General features: G+C 52.7%; 5 protein-coding genes across 5 annotated transcripts; 3 read left to right on the forward strand and 2 right to left on the reverse strand.

Annotated features, from left to right (window-relative positions):
* Nucleotides 1-2002: 2002 nt before the first annotated feature.
* Nucleotides 2003-3883, forward strand: CTHT_0030700 (uncharacterized protein; the record flags this gene model as incomplete). Its single annotated transcript, XM_006693456.1, has 3 exons — nt 2003-2432; nt 2495-2842; nt 2898-3883. 3 exons carry the CDS (start codon nt 2003-2005, stop codon nt 3881-3883), a joined length of 1764 nt encoding a protein of 587 aa, XP_006693519.1.
* A 418-nt stretch (nt 3884-4301) lies between these two features.
* On the reverse strand, nt 4302-5967 carry CTHT_0030710 (uncharacterized protein; the record flags this gene model as incomplete). The annotated part of the gene is made up of 2 exons (XM_006693457.1): nt 4302-5681; nt 5731-5967. The coding sequence occupies 2 exons, from the start codon at nt 5965-5967 to the stop codon at nt 4302-4304; spliced, it is 1617 nt and encodes a 538-aa protein (XP_006693520.1).
* A 637-nt stretch (nt 5968-6604) lies between these two features.
* Nucleotides 6605-10152, reverse strand: CTHT_0030720 (uncharacterized protein; the record flags this gene model as incomplete). The annotated part of the gene is made up of 2 exons (XM_006693458.1): nt 6605-9677; nt 9749-10152. The coding sequence occupies 2 exons, from the start codon at nt 10150-10152 to the stop codon at nt 6605-6607; spliced, it is 3477 nt and encodes a 1158-aa protein (XP_006693521.1).
* Nucleotides 10153-13887: 3735 nt separating this feature from the next.
* CTHT_0030730 (uncharacterized protein) lies at nt 13888-15102 on the forward strand (the record flags this gene model as incomplete). The annotated part of the gene is made up of 2 exons (XM_006693459.1): nt 13888-13903; nt 14189-15102. 2 exons carry the CDS (start codon nt 13888-13890, stop codon nt 15100-15102), a joined length of 930 nt encoding a protein of 309 aa, XP_006693522.1.
* Nucleotides 15103-17834: 2732 nt separating this feature from the next.
* CTHT_0030740 (uncharacterized protein) lies at nt 17835-21033 on the forward strand (the record flags this gene model as incomplete). The annotated part of the gene is made up of 3 exons (XM_006693460.1): nt 17835-17927; nt 17982-18521; nt 18574-21033. 3 exons carry the CDS (start codon nt 17835-17837, stop codon nt 21031-21033), a joined length of 3093 nt encoding a protein of 1030 aa, XP_006693523.1.
* Nucleotides 21034-21036: the final 3 nt, after the last annotated feature.

A 21036-nucleotide genomic window follows, 5' to 3' on the forward strand; every position in this document is an offset into this window, starting at 1 on the left:
ATTCGTCCCGAGATGTTATTGTTTTTGCCCTTTTCGAGTATCTTGGTTTGGGATGTGTCAAGTCAAGCTACAAACTCGCATGGTCTATATAAGAGCTGCCAACAATACCAGATCAAGATCTTGTTTCTTTATTTGCCTTATAGACCATCTTTGTCCGTGGGATACTGCTGCCAGCAATGTTCTATTTGTGTTGGTGGCTAGAGGTACCGGACGGGATGGAGCCACGATCGTCTTGGATATTCTTATGTTATTTGTCTTTTTACCATAACCTTATTTATTATTTATTAATTTTCATTCTACCACTGAGCAGTTTGGTCCGGGGAGAGGTGGAGAAAAGAAAAGGGGTTTCCAGGTCAAGCAAAAATCGGGGCGGTCATTCTTCCGTTCGGCTATGGCCTCTTACATGGCATGTGTCACTGCGAGTTCTTTGTCCCCCACTTTTTTTTCCCTTTGCTTGCTTGTATAGAAATACCGAAGCATCGATCTTTCTCAATTCAGCCAACAACAAGTTGAAAGAAAAAGAAGCATAAAGCTCGACGGTGTAGGGAAAGTCCCGCTTGTCCTCATCAGTAAGATCTTTGGGCTTGTGTGCCAGATGTATACTCATGAGTGCTTCCTCTGCCGTCCCAGACCCGCTTGCCAACTAGGCTTGTGTTTCAACGTATAGGTAATTAATCTTTAGTACTTGTTTCTCGAGCAACTATTTGTATGAATGCCAATGCTGTTAATCTCCTCCTTACGTGGTTTGCTTCGGTGATTGGTTGTTGCCTTAATCTCTTATAGGGCTGTCGGGTGGATGGGTCAGCGGGGGTTATGCCGTGTTGCTGGGGTTTGAATGAAATGTGGGATGGATGGATGAAGGGCAGCTGACCCAGGGCCTTGATATCACGCGAACATGCAGAAGAGTAACTGGGTTTTCCTTGGATTGTGTGCTTTCTCGTTGTACCTGGTTGTTCAGTTTGTTCGATCAGGTAGGTCAATTAGGGACTTTGACCACTATGAACGTAGAGAAATAGGTTGAGATGATATTCATCTCTTTCTATTGAGCAAAAGCCTGCCTGGGCTGAGGCCAGTTTAGTTAATACTGTCCTCGCTAAATCTCCAAAAGGTACACTTTAAACCCGTAACAGTGGGAGTCCACCCATCTACAATGAGCGGCGTCACGGCATCCAATGGCCATGGTTATGGCGGATGGGAAAGCCCATCTTTAGATCTCCGATCATCCCAAAGATCTGATCTGCACACAAGCCCACTTCTGCCCATTCTATCCGTCCCATCCGTCCCATCCGACCGTAGCCATCCAGTTACATTCTGTACCCCGCCATGGCAAACCGCTAAGGGACCCCATCCATCCATGTTGCGGAGCCCCTCCATGGACCCTTGAGAGATCAGCAGAGCCGAGCACATCATCGCCCCCATGTTTTTAGTGCATTCTAGCAAGCGCTAACTACGGGCGCGGAGCTTCCCGTTCGCTGACTTTACGATTCTTTTCTTTTCTTTGTAGTTGATCCAATGACAGTGCGCCGATCTCGGGGTGGACGATGCAGATGACCTTTTGCCCAAGCATTTAAGTTTGCCTTGGTAAAGGTATGAGTTCTCGAAAGGACGGGTGGCGGGCCTTTTCCTGTGCAACGGTGTTAAGACGCGCGCAGGAGAACTGGGCTTAGCGCCGGGTGGTCACCAGACTTTGTGCAAAGAGTTAGGCTGGCTATATCACCACATGAGCTGGCCAGAGCTAGGTAGGATGTGCTGACTTTGTTCTACAATAAGGGCTGGACACTGAAAGTTTCTGCCTGGTGAAGACCGATTATAACTGTTTCTATGGATCTAGCTGCTTTCATTGTTCTTCAGCCAAGGATTCTGTTATTCTTTGCATGGTTTCCGGCACCCACGGCCAAGCTCACCTTCGTTCCGTCTCGGCGCCTTCAGTCTTTGACAGGCCTCGCTGTTGATCCATTCTCTCAAAAAGCCAATAAATGTTTTCCAGGATTTCCAAGACAGAATGAGGGCAAAGACGGGTACAACAGCTCAAGAGGACCACAACAGACCAACCTCCGGGTCCTCCTATGAGGGTTCGGGTTACAGCCATGTCGACGACAATGACAGGTTAGAGCCGCCAACACACCCCTCGACATCTACTTCTGCATCTTCTCCCCTCTTACAAGACGGAGAATGGACCGATGGTGAACAGTACACCCCTCAAATGATCTCAGACGTCGAAGACGACGAATACAAGAGCGACGATGACGAAGAAGCCGGCAGGGTTGCTGCACGAAGACTCACTCCCGGACGACAGCCCCCTGCTCCCCGGTGGCGAAGTCCGCGGAAATGGTTCACACAAGAAGAGGAACAGGCTGTAGTACGCAAGTTTGACCGGAAACTGGTCGTGTTCGTCGCAGGACTGTATCTTCTGGCTTTCCTGGACCGGTCGAGTATGTCATCATCTTGGTCATTTCTCCCCTAATCTCCGACAGTGTGCTGACTCTCTCTGCAGATATCGGCAATGCTCGTATTGCGGGCATGGATGACGACCTGCAGTCCAGTCCTCCGCGTGAGGACTGGTATGAGTGGTCGTTGACTGCGTTCTACTTGGCTTACATTGGCTTTGAGTGGATGGCTGTACTGTGGAGGATCATTCCGGCGCATGTCTATGTGGCTTTGATCGTGTTCTTGTGGGGGCTAGCGGCATCATTGCAGGCTGTAGCTGTCAACTATCCTATGCTCATTGCCTTGCGGACGTTGCTAGGAATCGGGGAAGCTGGGTTCACGGGAGTGCCGTTCTACTTGTCGTTTTTCTTCAAACGGGAGGAGCTGGCGTTCAGGACGGCCATCTTTGTGTCAGGTGTGTGCCCTACTACATTGGGATCAGCTCAATATCCTATCACTAACATTAGCAGCTGCCCCCTTGGCAACATCTTTTGCCTCCTCACTGGCATGGCTCATCCTCAAAGCAGCCGAACACAGCCCCATTGCCCCATGGCGCCTTCTCTTCCTCGTCGAGGGCTTCCCGTCCGTTCTCGCCGCAGCTCTAGCCTGGAACATCATACCAGATTTCCCTCAAACAGCATCTTATCTTACCCAACGTGAAAAGAAGATTGCGCGTCACCGCTTGCAGCTCGAAAGGCCCTTATCTAGGCCACGATACTCTTCCCGAAGCAAGTCGTCCTCTCCCATATTCGACTCCCTCTCTGCACTCCTCGATCCCGCCGCCTGGCTCACCTCCCTCATCCTCTTCCTCGTCAACCTAGCCTACTCATCTCTCCCTGTCTTCCTCCCCACCATCCTCCAAGCAATGGGCCACTCGGCACTCACCTCCCAAGCCCTCGCCGCTCCTCCCTACTTGGTCGCGTTCATAGCGGTCCTCCTCACAGCCCATGCCTCCGATAAGGTCGGCGCCCGTTCCCCTTTCCTCATCGCCCATGCTCTGTTCTCAGCCGCGGGGTATACCATCCTCGCGTTGAGCGATACTAAACTCCTAGGCCATATCCCTCCTGATTCCTGGATCCGCTATTTCGCGGTCTACCCTGCCGCGATAGGATTCTTCTCCGTCGTAGTTCTGACTGTCTCATGGAGCGTGAACAATACAACCAACCACGCCAGCAGCAGCGGGCAGAGAAGGGGTGCGGCAGCGTTTGCGTTGTTGCAGGCTGTGGGACAGTGTGGGCCGTTGTTAGGGACGAGATTGTATCCTGATCGGCAGGCGCCGTATTATACGATGGGGATGGCCGTTTGTGCGGTTGCGATGGTTGGGGTAGCGGTTTTGGCGGGGTTGGGGAGGTGGTATTTGAAGAGAGTGAATAGGCGATGGGATGAGGAAGAGGAGAGCGAACAGGGCGAGGCACTTAGTCGGAGGGTAGTGGGGAGGTTTAGATACATGTTGTGATGTTTACCGATCAGTTTATTCATACCTTGTTGGATCTGTTGCAGATACCATGGCTGTTCTCGGATGCATCTCAAGCTGTTTAGGCATGGGAAACGCAACTTTGCCTGACATGCTGTCCGAATGATACCCAACAACTTTCACTTCTGAAGACAGATTGCTAGACGAACTGTCATCTTCAATGGGACGCATGAGCCAAGAAGTAGATGTGGTTGTGTGTTAACTTACTAAATGTAGGCTCACTAGTAGAACACATGTTAAAGTTCGCGTTAATCTCATGGGCTAGGATCTACCAGGTGGATACAACCCCTATGCAGCATCAAGTATCATATCCAAACGGGTATCTAACGGTTCTACATTTACAACTCCTCCATGCCCTCTCACAATTCCAATAGACTCTACCATACGTCTCTCCACGCCCTCACTGCGGCGCAGCCATTTTCACCTTCACCACCGACATCTCACTACTCTTCGCCCACGTCCCGTCCGGCTTCTGCCGATAACACAACAGCTTCCCTTCGTCCCCCACACTCCCAAGTATCTGTCCATCATCATCGAATGCAACCCGCCAAACCGGCGTGCGGTGGTTGTCCAGCCGGGATATCTCTGTCAACGTGTGCCGGACCTGACCCGGCTGGTTGGTCCATGCCCGGCGACTTCGCCGGTCGGCGGCATCAAGTTCACGGGACGGTGTTTGCTGGTGATTGTGAGAGTCAAGGCTCGCGCGTAGGCCGGAGGTTGTTATTGTTAGGGCGTCTTGGGAGGGACCTTGGCGGCGGGTGGCGTGTCGTCGGACTCGGGACGAGGACCAGCGGCTTTCGGGCGCGGATTCTTGGGCCCTCTTTTCGTCGTCTAGTTCACCACCTTGGGTTAAGTCGATTGAGCTGGGTTCTCTGGCAAATTTTGTGGTGTCAGATGTTGAAGGTGAGAGCGTATCCAACCGGAAGACCCGCACAAAGCCATCCTGGCAGGCCGTCGCGATGATATCGTAGCCCCTAATATTCCCCGGCGCCCAGGCAACGTCCCGCACTAGCCCCCTGTGTACCCCTGCAACGACCTCTGCGGCAAGGTAGAATTCCTTAGTGGCAGCTGCCAGCCCAAGCGATGCCCGCACGGCATCTCGTGTGCGGTACACCTTCACTGTATCCTGAACTGCGACTACCAACCCCAGTGCATCGGAGAGTACACCATCGCGTAATGCTGTGTAACACACGTCAGGATTTGGATCGAACCTCACCCTAAATGAAGTCTCTTGTCCTCGAGGGGCGGTACTAGCTTGCCCTGGACCCGTAGCTGCCGTCGGGTCAAGGACGTTGAACTCATCCATTAACGAAAATGCAGCCAGATTCTCAACACGGTCATTCTCGTACACCGTTAACCCACCATCGGCGGACAGCAGGGCCAGATATGTCGTGCGGGTGTCATCAATGTGCTTGATAGAGAAGGAGCGGTAAGGCGAGCGAGGGTTCCGGGTCTCGAAGGCAGGTTTGGCGCCGGACCCGGCAGTTGTCGAACCCGTTGCTTGTGGAGGGTTCGATGTGGGAGGGGGATTGCTGGGGAGTATTGACTCGGGGGCGTGGTGATGGTGAGGTTGTTGTTGAGGGTGTTGAGAGTGCGTTAGATGGCTGGGATGACTGCTCAGGCGTGGTGATGGTATAGTAATGAGGGGCCCGTTACGCGTCGACTCAGCGAAGCGACGGCCGGGGGCGGCGGAGGGGTCTTCGGCCCAAAGTTTGAAGCGGCCCTCAATTCCGAGCGAGGCGAGAAGGTTGGGGTAGACGGTTGTTGGGAGCCATTGGAGCTGGAATGAATTAGAGGAAGTCTCTCTGAGTGCATGAAGACGGGCGTACCTCGAGAATTTCGCCGGCATGAGCAGTCCAGTTGTCGCACAAGCGCCATATCCCTTCCTTGAGGCGGTTGAAGACACGAATCTTGCCGTCAACAGATCCGGTTGCGCAGCGGTCTCCGTGGCCGTTGAAAGCGACTGCTTGGACAAGGTCCTGGTGACCGTGCTTGAGAATGGTCTCAAAGCTGGGGCGATCGTCAACCAAGGGGGGATCGGTAAGAAATGCGGCTGCTTTCGACATGGTGGACGGCGTTTATGGAGGGGGGAGGTCAAGAACACTGTACAGATACAGATACAAGATCGTCGTTTGCGGTTCATTGGTACGCTTGATGGTGGGGCGAAGGCGACGTCGCGTCGCTGGCTCCCTATCAGATCTAGATATCAACCCTAACCCTTAAACACGTCCCTCGGAGGCCTCCAGAAGCCGGCAGCAACCCCTCTTGCCTTCGCCGGTCTCAACCTCCCAACCTCTCTGAGAAAGTCACGCAGTGGTCGAATTACAAGATGAACTTCTTATGGCAATACTAACGTAAAATTTGGCTTATATGCTCGTTACATGTTACCATAGCCATAAACTTTCATGGCCATCGATGGCCTTTTTACGTTCCTTTCTACTCCTGGGTCATCAAGAAAAAAAACAACACCTTGGGTATCGAAATCGGTGGCTCGACCTAGGTCAAACGACCTCCTCAAATCCAACGAACACTTCGACATCCACCTTTGTTAAAGAACCATGATCATAACAATTAAAGCAGAATGGAGCGGATTCCATTGTTGGGTTCTAGCGCCATACCGCTGAACCTGCCCAAAACCCCTCTCATGATATCGACATCAAACGGCCCGTTTGGAGCACGCAACGTAAATCCCATGGCACAAGATTACACCGGGGGAAGCTCCCTATCGTTCGTCTGTGACTGCGACGACTCGCCCTGCTGCTGAGTCTGTGCTTTAGACTGCGTCGGGACCGGCGTCAGCCCGCCGCTCGACTGGGCCTTAGACTTGGACTCGGTGCGACCCCAACTGCGCCAGCTGCGGAAGCTCATGGTGCGGTGCAAACGACGCATGCCTTCTTCACCCTGCGACCAAGCACCGCGAGGCACCTTATGATCCTCGAGCAGATGGAACCGGCGCTTGATGTACTTCCACGTCTCAATGCCAAGCACAAACAGGATGGTCATGCCGACGACCACACCCCACTCCCAGCTGATGCTGGTGTGCTTGAAGACATCGCGGTTAAGGTAAGGGATGTACACGGTCGGGAAGACGCTGACACCACCGATGACAACAGCCCAGAACAAGAAACGGTTCTCGTACAGGTCGGTGAAGATCCTCCAGCGAGAGTTATTGTCCGGGTTGAGATGAAACATGGATCGGCGGATGTTCTTGAACTCCCATGCACTCACCAGGATGAGCCAGGTGAGCTCAGCAAAAACAGCGGCACGGGCACGGAACACGGGATAGCACGAATCGGAATAGTGGCGGTTGCAGTCCTGACCAAGCCTGGCTCTTCCCTCAAGACCATCATAGTCCTTGCCGAAGACGACAATGACGAAGGTTGCAAGCGTGCAGATACCCATCAGAGTGCCATACACCAACATGTCGACCAGGATCTGGTTGGTAAAAACACCACGCTTCTTGTCGTGCGGCGGCTTCCTCATGACCTCGGCGCTGGCCTTTTCACGGCTCAGACCAAAGGCAGGGAACGACGACGTCACCATGTTGATCCAAAGAATCTCGAGAGGAGAGATAGGGAACACCGAGAAGCCAGTCTTGTCCTGGAAGGCTAAGCCGCAAATCAACAAAATGACTTCGCCGACGTTGCTGCACAGTAGATGCAGCACAAACTTCTGGATATTCTCAAACATGCGCCTGCCCTCGCGGATAGCTGCAACGATGGAGTTGAACTTGTCGTCAGTCAGTACAATCTTAGCCGCCGACTTGGCCACATCGCTACCGCTGCCCATGGCAATGCCGACATCAGCCCTGCTCAGAGACGGAGCATCGTTGACACCGTCGCCAGTCATGGCCATGAAAGCGTTACGCCGCCTAAGAGCCTCGACCATGCGAGTCTTCGTCTCGGGAGCACACCGGGCAATGACCAACGGAAGCTCCTCCAGGGCATCGATCTCTTCATCAGTCATCTTATCGAAATCGGTTGCCTTCATCACAATTGTGTCGGCCACACCAGCGGGGAGCACGCCATAGTTCGACGGGATGATGCCGACCTCCTTGGCGATGGCCTTGGCCGTCTCGGGGTGGTCACCCGTGAGCATGTGGACCTTGATACCGGCCTGGGCGCAGTCGAAGATAGAAGGAGACGTCTCACGACGCGGAGGATCGTAGATGCCCGCTAGGCCAAGGAGAGTGAGCTTAGTCTCAACAGCGGCACGGGCAGCCTCGTCATTGCTGTCGCTGCTGCCATTTTCGCTTTCGTCTGTGGTGGCACTCGTGACCTTTTCAGTTACAACAACGCCATCGTTCTTACCAGGAACGTAGCGACCCTTCCAGGGACGATACGCGACAGCCAGTACACGCTGACCCAGCGAGGCAAAGTGAGTCATCTGCTGAAGGACCTTCTCTTTCGTGTCGGGTGTTACCGGAGTCTGGTTCTCGCCGATACCAATATAGTCACACAAATCCAAAATCCTCTCGACAGCTCCTTTAGTGAACACGACACTGTCGTGTTCATTCAGCAGGTCTCCAAGGCGATGGTCGGCGGGCACATCATAGATGACCGACATGCGCTTGATGCTGCTGTCGAAGGGGAACTCGGCAACCTGCTTCCATCCCTCTTTTTCCAGCGTCTTCTTGCCGCGATCAAAGCGGTGGGTGAAGACCTGCAGCGCAATTTCGGTCGGCTCGCCAGTCGTCTTCCAGCGGTCCTCCGTCTCATCTAAGCGTACAGTCGCTAGGTTGCACAGAGCGGCGGAAAGCAGGAACAGACGCAGCTCAGGGGTTAACTCAGCCTGGCTCTCTTTTGGCTCCTGTAGCTTCGGGTTCAACTTTTCGTCGGGAACATCAAACTTAATGGCCTGGGTCGTGCGTTCCTGGTCATAATCGCGCTTCTCTTCATCGCCCTTGTCATCGGCGGTCTGCGAGACAGTGACCTTGCCAGCATGGGGGTTGCTGGGATCGGTCGAGTCCTTGACGCTATACACGGTCGAGGGAGGCAGCCAGACCTTCTTGACAATCATGGCGCCCTGCGTGAGAGTACCCGTCTTATCGGAGCAAATGTTGGTGACACCACCAAGGGCTTCGAGTGCAGACAAGTCACGAACGACGACGTTGGCCTTCCGCATGACAGTGGTGGCCACGACCATGGATATGGTCAATACAGCGACGAGTGACTCTGGGATTATGGCAATGCCAGTCGAAATGGCATAGATGATGACCTCAGTGGGCAGCGGGCTAACAAACTTGTTGACGCCAAAGACAACAACGGCGAGCAACAGGGCGCAGAAAAACAAGAAGTAAGCCAGCTTGGCCATCTTGATCTGCAGCGGTGTGCCCTCTGTCAAACCCAGGAATTTGCCAAAGAAGTCATAGGCACGGCGAGCGGCACCCTTGATAGGCTGGGTCTTGCCATACTTCTTCCAGTTCATGGAACGACCGGGCTTGCGCTTCTTCTTGCTCGTGGAAGCGGCAATCTTGCCCACCTCAGTGGCCATTCCCGTGGCGACGACGATACCGCGACCACGGCCCTTGCGCACAACAGTAGTCGCATAGGCCATGTTAACACGGTCGGCAATACCAACTTCCTCCTCGCTAGTGGCGACTCGGTCGGTACCGGGAACCGTGATGTTGTTCTCAACTCTCTTCTCGACCGGAATGGCTTCTCCGGTCAGCGAAGACTCGTCACAATTGAAGTTCATTGCCTCGAACAGGCGCACATCGGCGGGGACGGTGTCGCCCATCTTCATGATAACAATGTCTCCCGGGACGACCTGGAAGCTTCATGACGTCAGTACCAAGCACTTCCTGGCTGCAATGCTGATATCGCCGGCTGACGGAGAAACACTTACTTTGGAATAACCTCAATTTTGCCATCGCGCAAGACATTAGCACTAGGCGACGAGAGAGCACGCAAGGCGTCCATCTTCTTCTCGGCGCCATATTCCTGATAGAAGCCGATTGACACATTGAGCACAATGACCGCAGCGAGAACGCTGCCTTCAACGTAATCCTGGACGCCGAAACTCAGCGCCATTGCAAAGAAGAGCACGAGGATCATGGCATTGCATAGCTGGCGGATGAAGATTGTGTACCAGGCAATGCCGCCACCCACATCGAGCTCATTCTTGGGGTACTTTTGCTGCAACGCAGCTACCTGTGCGGAGGTGAGGCCCCTCTCAACATTGGTACCAAGAGTCTGCTCAACCTCCTGGATTGAAAGCAGAAAGGGATGCTTGGGGAACTCGGCAGCCATCGGACACAAGGGCGAGGGTCGGGATTACGGTGCTGACAACGACGAGGCGGGGAGATGGGTTGCTATATCTGGTCCTCGGACGATGGACAGAATGCTTCTTCATTGGGGGGTGGCAGTAATTGGCGCCTTCGCAGCAGGTGTGCTGCTGTTGTGAGGTGCTAGTCCACAATGCCGGCGCCCACACTGCTATAATTCGCGTGGTTGGTTACCTACAGCCCGGTGTCTTAGAATTGTGGGTGTAAGTGGATTGGCAGTTGGCACGGGCAAGGAACGTATGGCAAAACAAGCCGGTAGACGGGGGCCAGCTTTATTTAAATAGCGGGACGCCACCCGCCATCTCAGATTCCTGTGCCAGGAGCGCAGCAACGGAACTCGACAGCTGCCCGGCCGCTCGAAGGCACTTCTCACCGACACATGCCGAACCAGCTCAGGGAAGCATCTTGCGTGCTTTTGAGCCAAGAGGCTTGTGAAGACCAACATCCTGGCTCGCCAGCCTCAGAGCGCTACGCTCCAGCGGCTTAGCTTGGAGGAGCAAACCTAAAGCTCCCCACAAAGTGGAGAGACACCGCCCTAGCATCTGTGGGCGAAGGTTGACACGGGCGATAAGCTGCAGGCCGGTGGCAACGAAATGTGTGCCGAGCGCTCTGGGCCCCGGTGCTCCCCCATCTGAGTTCGCGTCGAAAGCCTTCGTTCAGGGAACCCTCGCAGCTTCTCTCAACAGAACAAGCCATTCTTGACCTTCGAAAGAAGGTCGCAGAAGCCCAGAAAATGCCAAGGTGCCAAGAGTCTTGTCCATGTGCCGCCCTGCACGCTGCGCACAATTTTCACGTATCTGGCAGCTGATAGGGCAACGACGCAGCAAGGGTTTTGCGAAAGAGCACTCTCAATACCTTGGTGCCGGCCGAGAGGATGCCCCAAAGGGCTTGGTGATGCGCCTGGCGGGATGCCCCTCGATAGACGTTACATCTAACAGCGGAGATGTTGAATCGCTGGAATTGATCCCGGGGTTGCCGGGCCCTAACCCGCCCACTCATCGCTGCAAAGCCTCTTCTTGAGTGCCCCTCCCCCGCCCAGGCAAGTCCAGAACTTTCTCGCCTTACTGAGTACTCCGCATCGCGCTGTCATCCGTAATGAGTATTCAGCGCCAGTAATTTCTTGACCACCACCTTCCAAGCTACGGTCACTTATCTCCCGCACACTTTCTCTACGCATCTCTCGCATCTCTCTCTTCCCTCGCGCTGGACACACGGAGCGCCATTCTACGCTGCCGTGGTCGTACACCTTACACTAGGCAGAAAGTCGAGGAACCCCCTGGCCAGTTAATTGTACCCGACGCTGGCACGTGGTCCCCAGCCACGCTAACAACGAAGTGCGAGTCGCTCTTGGCTGCATGCATTACCCTCAACAACTGGCGGAGGGTTTTGAGCTTTGTTTTTGTTGGCGTATCTCTCTTGGGCTGGCAAGTTGCCAGCCGCGTTGACGGTTTGGCTTTTGGCTCTTTGCTACGTACTCGCACATCGCTTACCCGCGTATCGCGGGGTCCCACTGGGCCGTGCCAAGGACTGTAGTGCGCTTCCAGCGCGAGACTCTCCCTACGCTACCTGACTACTGGTACCCTATCCGCTTGCTCGATTCTCTCTTGCCTCATCATGAGGCTTCTTTCTTGTTCTTTTGGGCTTCTATGTGGGGGGACAGGACGGCTGTCGGTGACGTGCCCTCCACAGGAAAATCTGCCCTCTCTCACCGGTCCCATCCCAACATGTGACTTGTACCCTTGTTCAACTTCAGGACGGCGATAGTGGCTGGCCATAGGCGTCGGAGTTGGGACTAGGATGTATGTGCCGGCGTTCTACCTACCTAAAGCCCCAGCTAGCAGCTGAGCATTGTTGAGGCTGTTCGTCGGGTATCAATGACAGCTGACGATTGGGAGTTGAGATAGCTCTGGCCCTTGATGATTCCTGGCCGTTACAGAAAGGGTGATATCAACCTGATTGCTCAACTTAAGGCTCTCTTCTTTATCAGATCCCCTCCAAGAGTCCGACTTGGACCCAAAACAACGCATTATGGAGTGCTTCGCTCTCCTTGGGTACAGTAGTGACAGCGAACCGTTTTAGTAGTTCATGTTTCGGCACATTGCTGTTACCACTCCCCAAAGCTTGGGTGGACACCGCCAGAGGCTGATACGTACCGTTTTGCCGGGATGCGTCAACTGTGGCGGGACGAAAGTGGGAGGACGATAGACGATAAAACCCCTGTATCCAACAACCTTAACTCGACCCCTAGCTCCAAGCGAATCTTCCCTCGCTTTCAGCAGTGCATACACTACGGATTATAAGTGCATTCCTAGCTGCTCAGGGAGGTGACGATGACGAGTGTTATGGCTAGTGCATGGTGGCGCAGCGCGACCAGTAAGTAACTTAGGTTCTGCTGCGGAAACGAACCGGGGCTTGCCTTACTACATATCACATGTCCAGTCACGAGACTGAGAATGGAGCCCATCGGGAGTCGGACTGTGTGCTTCCACGGTGCCGGCTGTGCTTCCCAGCCTTAGCCCCAGCTGGGCTCCACGTCGAAGCTAAAGATTATTGAGTAGAAGCTCCATCGATGCAGTCATGATCACGCATTACTCGAGCTGAAAGGCTGGGCTGGATCCCAGATCCCGGGGTGTTTGCTGGCTGCTTGACAGGTTACAGATTAGGTCCAATACATTCACGGAACCGAGCGTGGCAGCACGGCAGCACGACGTCGGGTGCCCGAATTCCGGATCCCGTAGTGTCCTTCCGACCGGCAGTCGGTCGGTTTTTTTTTTTCAAACTGCATACACTACCGGCGCCACTCACAGCTCCATTGCCTGCTCTGATGTGCTGTACTGTCTGAGCTTCCACAGTACGCAGTAGTGCATCCCCATTGTGTTGGTCTGGTAAGCGGTAAGCCACATGCCACAGTCGTCAATTGGCCCATTGGGCGGCTTTTTTTTATAGAAGAGGAAGGTCTTGTTACGGAAGAGAGAGTAGTTGATGCTCTCCACGCTCCGACTTCCTACCGGCAGCCTGGAAGCTGGGAGCTACTATGGAAAATCTGAATATTAATCGGTGCAGTGTCCCGTAATGGCGATAAAGTCCGCATGGACGATAGCAACAAGTTTCGTCAAGTCCGGTGATTCCGTAAGAGTGTGTGATCTACCTATTGGAGATGGTTGGCCAAAGGTAACGCCTGCTGCTTATCTAAGGCTTGTCGTTTCGGAATATATTAAAGAGGAAGGTAACGTCACATATCATATGCTGTCAATGTCACATGTGCATATGTGAGTAAGCTTTTCTGTGCCCCAGCCAGGCTGTGCCCTGTCAATTGATGCCCTTATGGATGTGTGTGAGTGCACAGTACAACACCGGACTCCTGGAGATGTGTCGTAGAGATTCCTATTCGCTGATGGAGATAAGGGTTCCATCACACGATCCATGGATACCAACCTTTCTCTCTGTCGTCGGACAATAATCCAAATTTCCACGACACCCCGACTGACTCTGACTCTGGCAATCTCCCTCTAGAACTCAATTCTACCACCCTTGTTCATCTACTCCAATTCGTTCATTTGCCGAGTAGGCATCGACGGATAGATGAGGAGACCACTCGATTGATGATCTCTACAAGACTGACTTATTAATTGTGAATGTGCTGTTCTTGACCCCTCTTTTCTGAAGGGACCTCTTACGTCATTCCCGAACGACCCAGACCATGGCTGAAAACCAAGGTGAGCGCGATTGCGAAGCGCCTACACTCTGGGTTGAGCGTTATTTCAGTTTAAAGGATCTCACATAGAGTGTTCTGTTTCAACTGGAGTTTAACCACCATGCTTTTTGAGCCTCTCGGTCAATTGAGTTCCTATAGCTTGGATGGCCACTTCCCTCAAGAATCTTGAGTTAACCCTTCTAATTGTGACCAAGTATCATTCGGTCATCCTCCCAGCAAGCTCCGGTCGAAATTAAAAGAGAAAGGCTAACTCCATGGCTCTCGCAAAATGACCCACCCTCCATAGGCCCTCCTGTCACGGCGGCTACTAGTGTGACGGAGATACCTGCCCCAGATCCTCCCTCCACCCACCAGCCAACGCAGTTGGACAAGGCCGATGAATCCCACGAGCAGGCTGCTGCGTCTTCTCTAGTCAAAGAAGGTGCCGCTGCGCTTGGAGATGCCGCTACTACCGCTACCGCCGCAGATGTTGCCAGGAAGGACGCTGGCAATACAGTCAAGGATGCCGAACTCACCGGGTCCGGACCAGCGGGTGATGCAGCTCAAAAGGAAGACAAAGAGAAACCGCCGACAGAAAACGCTCCTAGTGCTGAGCAGCCCGGCCCCGTGGCGCCTACCCCGAGGCAGGCGAAGAAATCGGCTGAGGGCGAGGGAGAGGAGGGAGACACGGAAATGAAGGATATTTGTGGTGAGACAAAGGAGTCGGCTCCCGTGCTGGCTGCTTCAGGAGTGAAGACTGAAGGAGAGGAAGTTAAGGAGGGGCAAACTGAGGCGGAAGAGAAAGCTAAGGCTCTTGTTGGTAAGCGGACTGCTGAAGAGGCGTTTGACAGAGCAAGAGACAGTGCTGGAGAAAGTGAGGAGCACAAGCCGGAAGAGAAGAAAGTTAAGGTCTATACCGGGGAGGGAGTCAGCGCTTGGAAGGGTCTTCAGGCTGAGGGCGAAGGGGAGACGAAAGACGGAGGAGGGAAGTTGGAAGTTGAGAAGACTGAACTTGTGCCTAAGTATTCTCAAGGAGAGGCGGAAGCTAAAACTAGCAAACAGGAAATTGCTGGCCAGGAGGGAGCTTGTCAACACACAAATGGTGGCAGCAGCTCATCCCCCAAGAAGCCCGGTCGTCCGAGAAAGCAGTCGCACCTTGGGAAGGCTCCTGTTGGGAGAACTGCTAGAAAGACAAGGAGTCAGGGACCGGTTGAGGCTTAATTCATGCTAGTCAACCAAGTTTATGGGCTGTTTGTTACATGTGTTTGTAATCTCTCGAAAAAAAGGTCGTAGATAGGATAAATCGGGGTCTGTGTAAAATAAGTTACAAACTTTACATGATTGTTGAAGTTCTTGATCAGATCATATGCCAAATCATTGAAGTTTTACGGGTGTGTAAAATGTTCCATTGTTGTAAGAAAATAAAGTTTGCATTTTGCTCAAGACAAATGACAGTCAAGAACCTGTCCCCAAGAAGCCAAAGATGATTGTACCTCGTTGCCGTTTAGGTGAACATGCAGTCGTCAAGCAAACGTAGGTACCTACCTAAATTTAATGTGTTTAAAGAAGGATTGAGCATGATCATTGAGGGAGGTTGCATCGTATCTTGGGTATTTAAGAACCGATTGTAACCTCCGATATCCTCAAGTTCTCCCTAGTATGCTGCGAGTTCTTTAACTTGTTAGATAGACTGGCAGGACTACCAAATTGGAGCGACAAACTAAAGGTTTAAGGTTGAGATATCGAGGCCATATGCAATTGAGAGTAAAAAGAGCCCAACTTCAAATGAATGGTTGCAGTGTTTGAAGCATAACTACCTTTATGTAGTGAGATACCACCGAGTTCAGGATGCTAGGCATGAACTGCTAGTCACGTCGCCGACCTCTAGGCACAAAAAAATGCAGCTTCAGCAGTTTCTGTAGTTTTAACTTGCGCTGCAAAGTTCTGGTTCATTCAAGCTCTAAGGACGATGGTGGTGTGTTATAGAGTATGGCGGAAATAACCCTTTCGTCGTCATCGTACATAATTGTGTAATCTCTTATAATGAGCAGTGAATTGTAGCGCCTTTGCTCTTCCATTTTGTATTCATCGTTCCCTCAGTATCAATTATATCGTCAATGGAATCATTAGTCCATAATTGGGAGAACTCATAACATTGATAGTTACTGGGAAATCTTGTGTATAGGGAGCCTAAACTGATATAGTAGAAAAGCCGACCTACGACGAGGTTGATTTCGCACCTCTAATCAACTCCCTACATTACCGCACTCTAACAGTTCGGTCGCTGAAACTTGGGATAGACTTTGCATTTTTGATATACAGCTCTTCCCACCACCCTGATTTCATAACTGCCACGCTACAACTGGTCTCCATCACGCTTAACTTAAGGGACTTGTAGATATAGTCTAAACGGCGGCATGCTCCGCTCCATTTGACATAAATTCCTTCTTGTACATTTCATTGTTATTTGTTTGCGAGTGCTGAATCCTGAGATTCAGGATCAGGTCAATGATAGAGGAAGCACTTTTCGTTCGTAATAACTAGCTCCTCTCATCATGTGAACAAAAACTTACCCGCAACAGAGCTATTGAGTTAGCTTTCAGTGGGTTTTATTATTGCGTGGCTCGTGGCTGGTCGAATCATACAGGCTCAAGTTCCCCGCTCCGGCTGGTGCCAACACCAATGACCAACCTCTTCGCCCACTAACAATTTCCTGGCCATTATCGCACAATCCCATGGAAATGTGCAGCAATGCTTTTTTATAGTTTGTAATCTTCGTTAAGTACCTGATGTAACTGAGTGGTGATTGAATTGGTGGCTTGAAACACCAGAAGGTTATTGTTGGATCTCATCCATTCTAACCGATATCAGAGTTAGGGTTAGTAGTGTGCTATGGCCTGCCGACCTGAGGATTTCGCAATTTGACAGCGGCTGACTCTCCCATTTCCACGCGCCACCGCCACCCGAGGGCCGTTCATCAGTGCCGAGTGTTATCACTGTGTGTCCTGCAGGAACCGTTGGATTACGGGCCTGTGCAACGTTAAGTACTTCTTGCATTTGACACCATATGCAGGATGCTTCGTATCTGTTGGTATGCTAGGTCGTTGTCTGTCAGCTTTTGGATGCGCAGACTCTGCCCTGAAGAGTTTTGTGCCGGATTACTTCTGTTGACATCTGTAAACAAAGAAGGAAAGAACAGCCGTTTTCTCGACTTTTTCTCGCAACACTTACGGTCCCGGTAAAGCGGCAACCTGTTCCTTGCCCCACTGTCCAGCGGATCTCCCAAATGCGATCCCTGCGCATGCATGGTCGTTTTGCCTAAGCCTCTTTAATCGCCCCATTTTCTCCACATTGAACTGTCGTGACAATACCCTTCTGCTCACCTGATTGATTTTTTCCTCTGGATAGGTTGACGGCGTCCACTCCACCGATTTCCCGGCGCTCGCTGCCCTCGCCCACGGGCCGTTCCTTTCGCTTCCCGCCCCGACCCCGTTGTCGATCTCCAGCATCTTAACGTCGCTCGTTACACGTATCTTTCGAGGTGTTGCCCTCAACTTTGGGCATCAATACGCAGATACGTCGCTTCAGGTCGCATGGATACGTCTACACTCGGTTGAACTGCCGCCCCGGTGCAACAACCAGAAAAAAGTAGCCGACGACCTCTCGTTTCCGTCTATCGTGCCCGGGTAATAACTTCGCCATTGACCCAACAAGTCAACAAACCGAATTTCTCGGTTTTTTTTCTGGGACTCTTTTTTTTTCGCACGCGAAAACGTGGCACGGGTCCTGTAGCTGCTCGTTTGGGCGGCAGACACACACCCTTCAGGCCGTCTAAACATCGCGACGATCATCCGAACTTCCTGTGTGGCGGTGTTCGTCCGGTATTTTGGCAGCTTGACCACTCCCTTTTTCCCAGATGCCCGGTGAGGGCATCAGCTCACAAACCACACATCATGGATACGGCTCGGCTACTCCAGGAGCGCGATGGACAGAAGTCCTCGGCTGAGATCTTGTTGCAGCTGCTGTCTGACCCCTTTGCCTCACAGGTATTGTACTCGTTTTGCAATACGTTGCTATTGTGCTCACTGACAACCCTCCAGCTCCAACAGAGTTCCGTCTACGCTGCCCTTGGTTCCTCGCTGGGCATCACCGCTGCCATTGCCATCGCTTTTTCCTTTCTGCGGCCATATAATAGTGTTGTGTACGCCCCGAAATTGAAGCATGCTGATGAAAAGCACGCCCCTCCTCCCCTCGGGAAGGGTTTGTTCGCCTGGATCTCCCCGCTATGGTCAACATCAGAAGAAGACCTAGTGCACTTGGCGGGCATGGATGCTGCCATTTTCATGCGCTTCACCAGAATGTGCCGCAATATTTTCGTTATCCTCTCGGTTCTCGGATGCGGCATCCTGATTCCCGTCAACTGGACAAACTTCACACCTCCCGACCCGTCCTGGCTGTACCAGGTCACTCCGAGAAATGTCTGGGGCGCCCCCCTGTGGGCTACCGTCGTATTTGCTTGGCTGCTGACCCTGATTGTTTGCGGCTTTTTGTGGTGGAACTACCGGAAGGTGTTGCAGCTGAGGCGGACGTATTTTAAAAGCGAAGAATATCAACAAAGTCTTCACTCCCGTACCTTGATGGTATGTGCTTCGATACGCTGCGAGACTAACAGATAGGCGCTAACCTAGCCAGCTCTATGATATCCCCAAAAGCTATACCTCTGATGAAGGCATTGCCAGAATTATTGACAAGGTCGCACCCCATTCATCTTTCGCGAGGACCGTCGTTGCACGAGACGTCAAGGTCTTGCCAGCGCTTTTGGAAGAACACGAAAAAACGGTTCGAAAACTTGAAAAGGTGTTAGCCAAGTATCTCAAAGACCCGAACAACCTTCCAGCCACACGCCCGACATGCTTGCCCTCCAAGAAGGATCCCTCGTACTCGTCGTACCCTAAAGGCCAGAAGCTTGATGCCATCGATTACCTCACACAACGCATCAAGACACTGGAACTGGAGATCAAGGATGTCCGTCAGCGTATCGACAAGAGAGGTTCCATGCCGTATGGTTTCGCATCGTTCGCCGACATCGCCGAAGCGCATGCGATCGCCTATGCTTGCCGCAAAAAGAAGCACGGCGCTGTCGTAACCCTTGCTCCGCGTCCTAACGATATTATCTGGGACAACATGCCTCTGAGCTCAACCACTCGCAGCACCAGGCGGCTCTGGAACAACCTTTGGATAACCATCCTCACAATTCTTTGGATCGTTCCAAACGCCTTCATCGCCATCTTTCTCGTGAACTTGGGTAACTTGGGCAACGTTTGGCCCGCTTTCAAGCGTTCATTGGAGAGGAATGGCACTACCTGGTCCCTCATCCAAGGTATTGCCTCTCCTGCTTTAATGTCGCTCGTTTACGTGGCCCTGCCCATCATCTTCCGGCGCATGTCGATCAAGGCCGGCGACCAGACCAAAACTGGACGAGAACGTCATGTCGTAGCCAAGCTATACTCTTTCTTCGTATTTAACAACCTCATCGTTTTCTCGGTATTTAGTGCCTTATGGAGTTTCATCGCCAATGTGGTTCAGAGGACAGAAAGTGGCGCAGATACCTGGAAGGCCATCGTCGACTCCGACTTCGGCTTGACAGTCTTCCTCTCTATCTGCACCGTCTCCCCGTTCTGGATCTCGTGGCTTCTCCAGAGGCAACTTGGAGCCGCAGTGGATCTGGCTCAGTTATGGACACTCGTCTACAGTTTTGCAATGCGGAAGTTTTCGAGCCCGACTCCTCGCGAACTAATCGAACTCACGGCGCCCCCTCCATTCGACTATGCCAGCTACTACAACTATTTCTTGTACTACTCAACCATTGCGCTCTGTTACGCTGCGATCCAGCCTCTCGTACTTCCCGCTGCGGCGCTTTATTTCTGCATTGATGTTGGACTCAAGAAGTATCTCCTGCTCTACGTTTTTGTCACCAAGACCGAAAGTGGCGGCATGTTCTGGCGCATCCTGTTCAACCGCTTCCTTTTTGCCTCAATCTTGTCCCACATGGTCGTCTTTCTGGTCGTCTGGGTCCGCGGCGACGCATCGCATGTTCAAGCTTACGCCGTCGCTCCTCTCCCCTTCCTCATGATCGCTTTCAAGATCTACTGCTCTCGCGCGTTCGACCATAAAATCCAGTACTACGCGACAAGATACACCAGGCAGGATCAAATGGAAGCAGCCAAGAACTTCAAAGAACAGGGCCTCTGCACTGATAAGCTGCTCGCTGCTCGCTTTGGACACCCCGCAATCTTCAAGCCCCTTATCACTCCGATGGTCCATGCGAAGGCACAAAACCTTTTGGCGAGTATCTATCGGGGACGACCAGGCGATGGTTATGATGGCGACACGATGTCTGTCAGTGGCTACAGCGATTCATATGCCCTCGACAACATGTCGTCTGGTCAGGCGGGGAAGACATCGCCTTCAATTCCTGGCTTTGAAGTTGTTCCGGAGTCCCGACTGGACTTCGAGTTCTACAAGAATCGTGACGAGTTCGCAGCCGATCATGGAGCAGGCGAGCTATTTGGCAGGCCGTCGGATATTATTCGTCCCGATACTCCAGGCATGCCCGGTTCTGAGCCCAATTCACGACCCGGAACTCCAGCTGGTGGGATGGGCTTTGCCGGCAGAAGGGCCTTTTCACCTTATACTGATGATGTCGGAAGCAGCTACAGAACCCCTCAACAGTATAGTCCCTATGACGAGCCTTCCCATTACTCATCTGCCGCACGACACCATCCCACCAACAGTTACTCGCGCGCTGGTGCCTCGGGCAACACACTGTATGGCCTGGGCAGCGGCAGCAATGATAGCGGTGCCAATCTTGTTATCAATGCGGCCGGCATGCCTATCTCCAACCCTGGCTATAGGTCGCACACGCCAAGCTCGTACAGCAGTACTCGCGCTCCTGGTATGTTGGGCGGTGGTCCACGTGGTTATGGCGGGCTGCCGCAGACAGACCATGACGAGCACATGGCGCCACAGTCATATGATTACTTCAGGGGCAGCAACAATCGGAGACGCCCAGGAGAGGCTTCGGAAACCGGAAGGGCCACGCCGCCCGGTGCGGCGCCGCGGAGCGGGGGCCATATCTGGGGAGGGAACTAGAAG

Source organism: Thermochaetoides thermophila, assembly GCF_000221225.1.
Source record: "Thermochaetoides thermophila DSM 1495 unplaced genomic scaffold scf7180000011816, whole genome shotgun sequence".
In the NCBI taxonomy this organism is placed as follows: domain Eukaryota; kingdom Fungi; phylum Ascomycota; class Sordariomycetes; order Sordariales; family Chaetomiaceae; genus Thermochaetoides; species Thermochaetoides thermophila.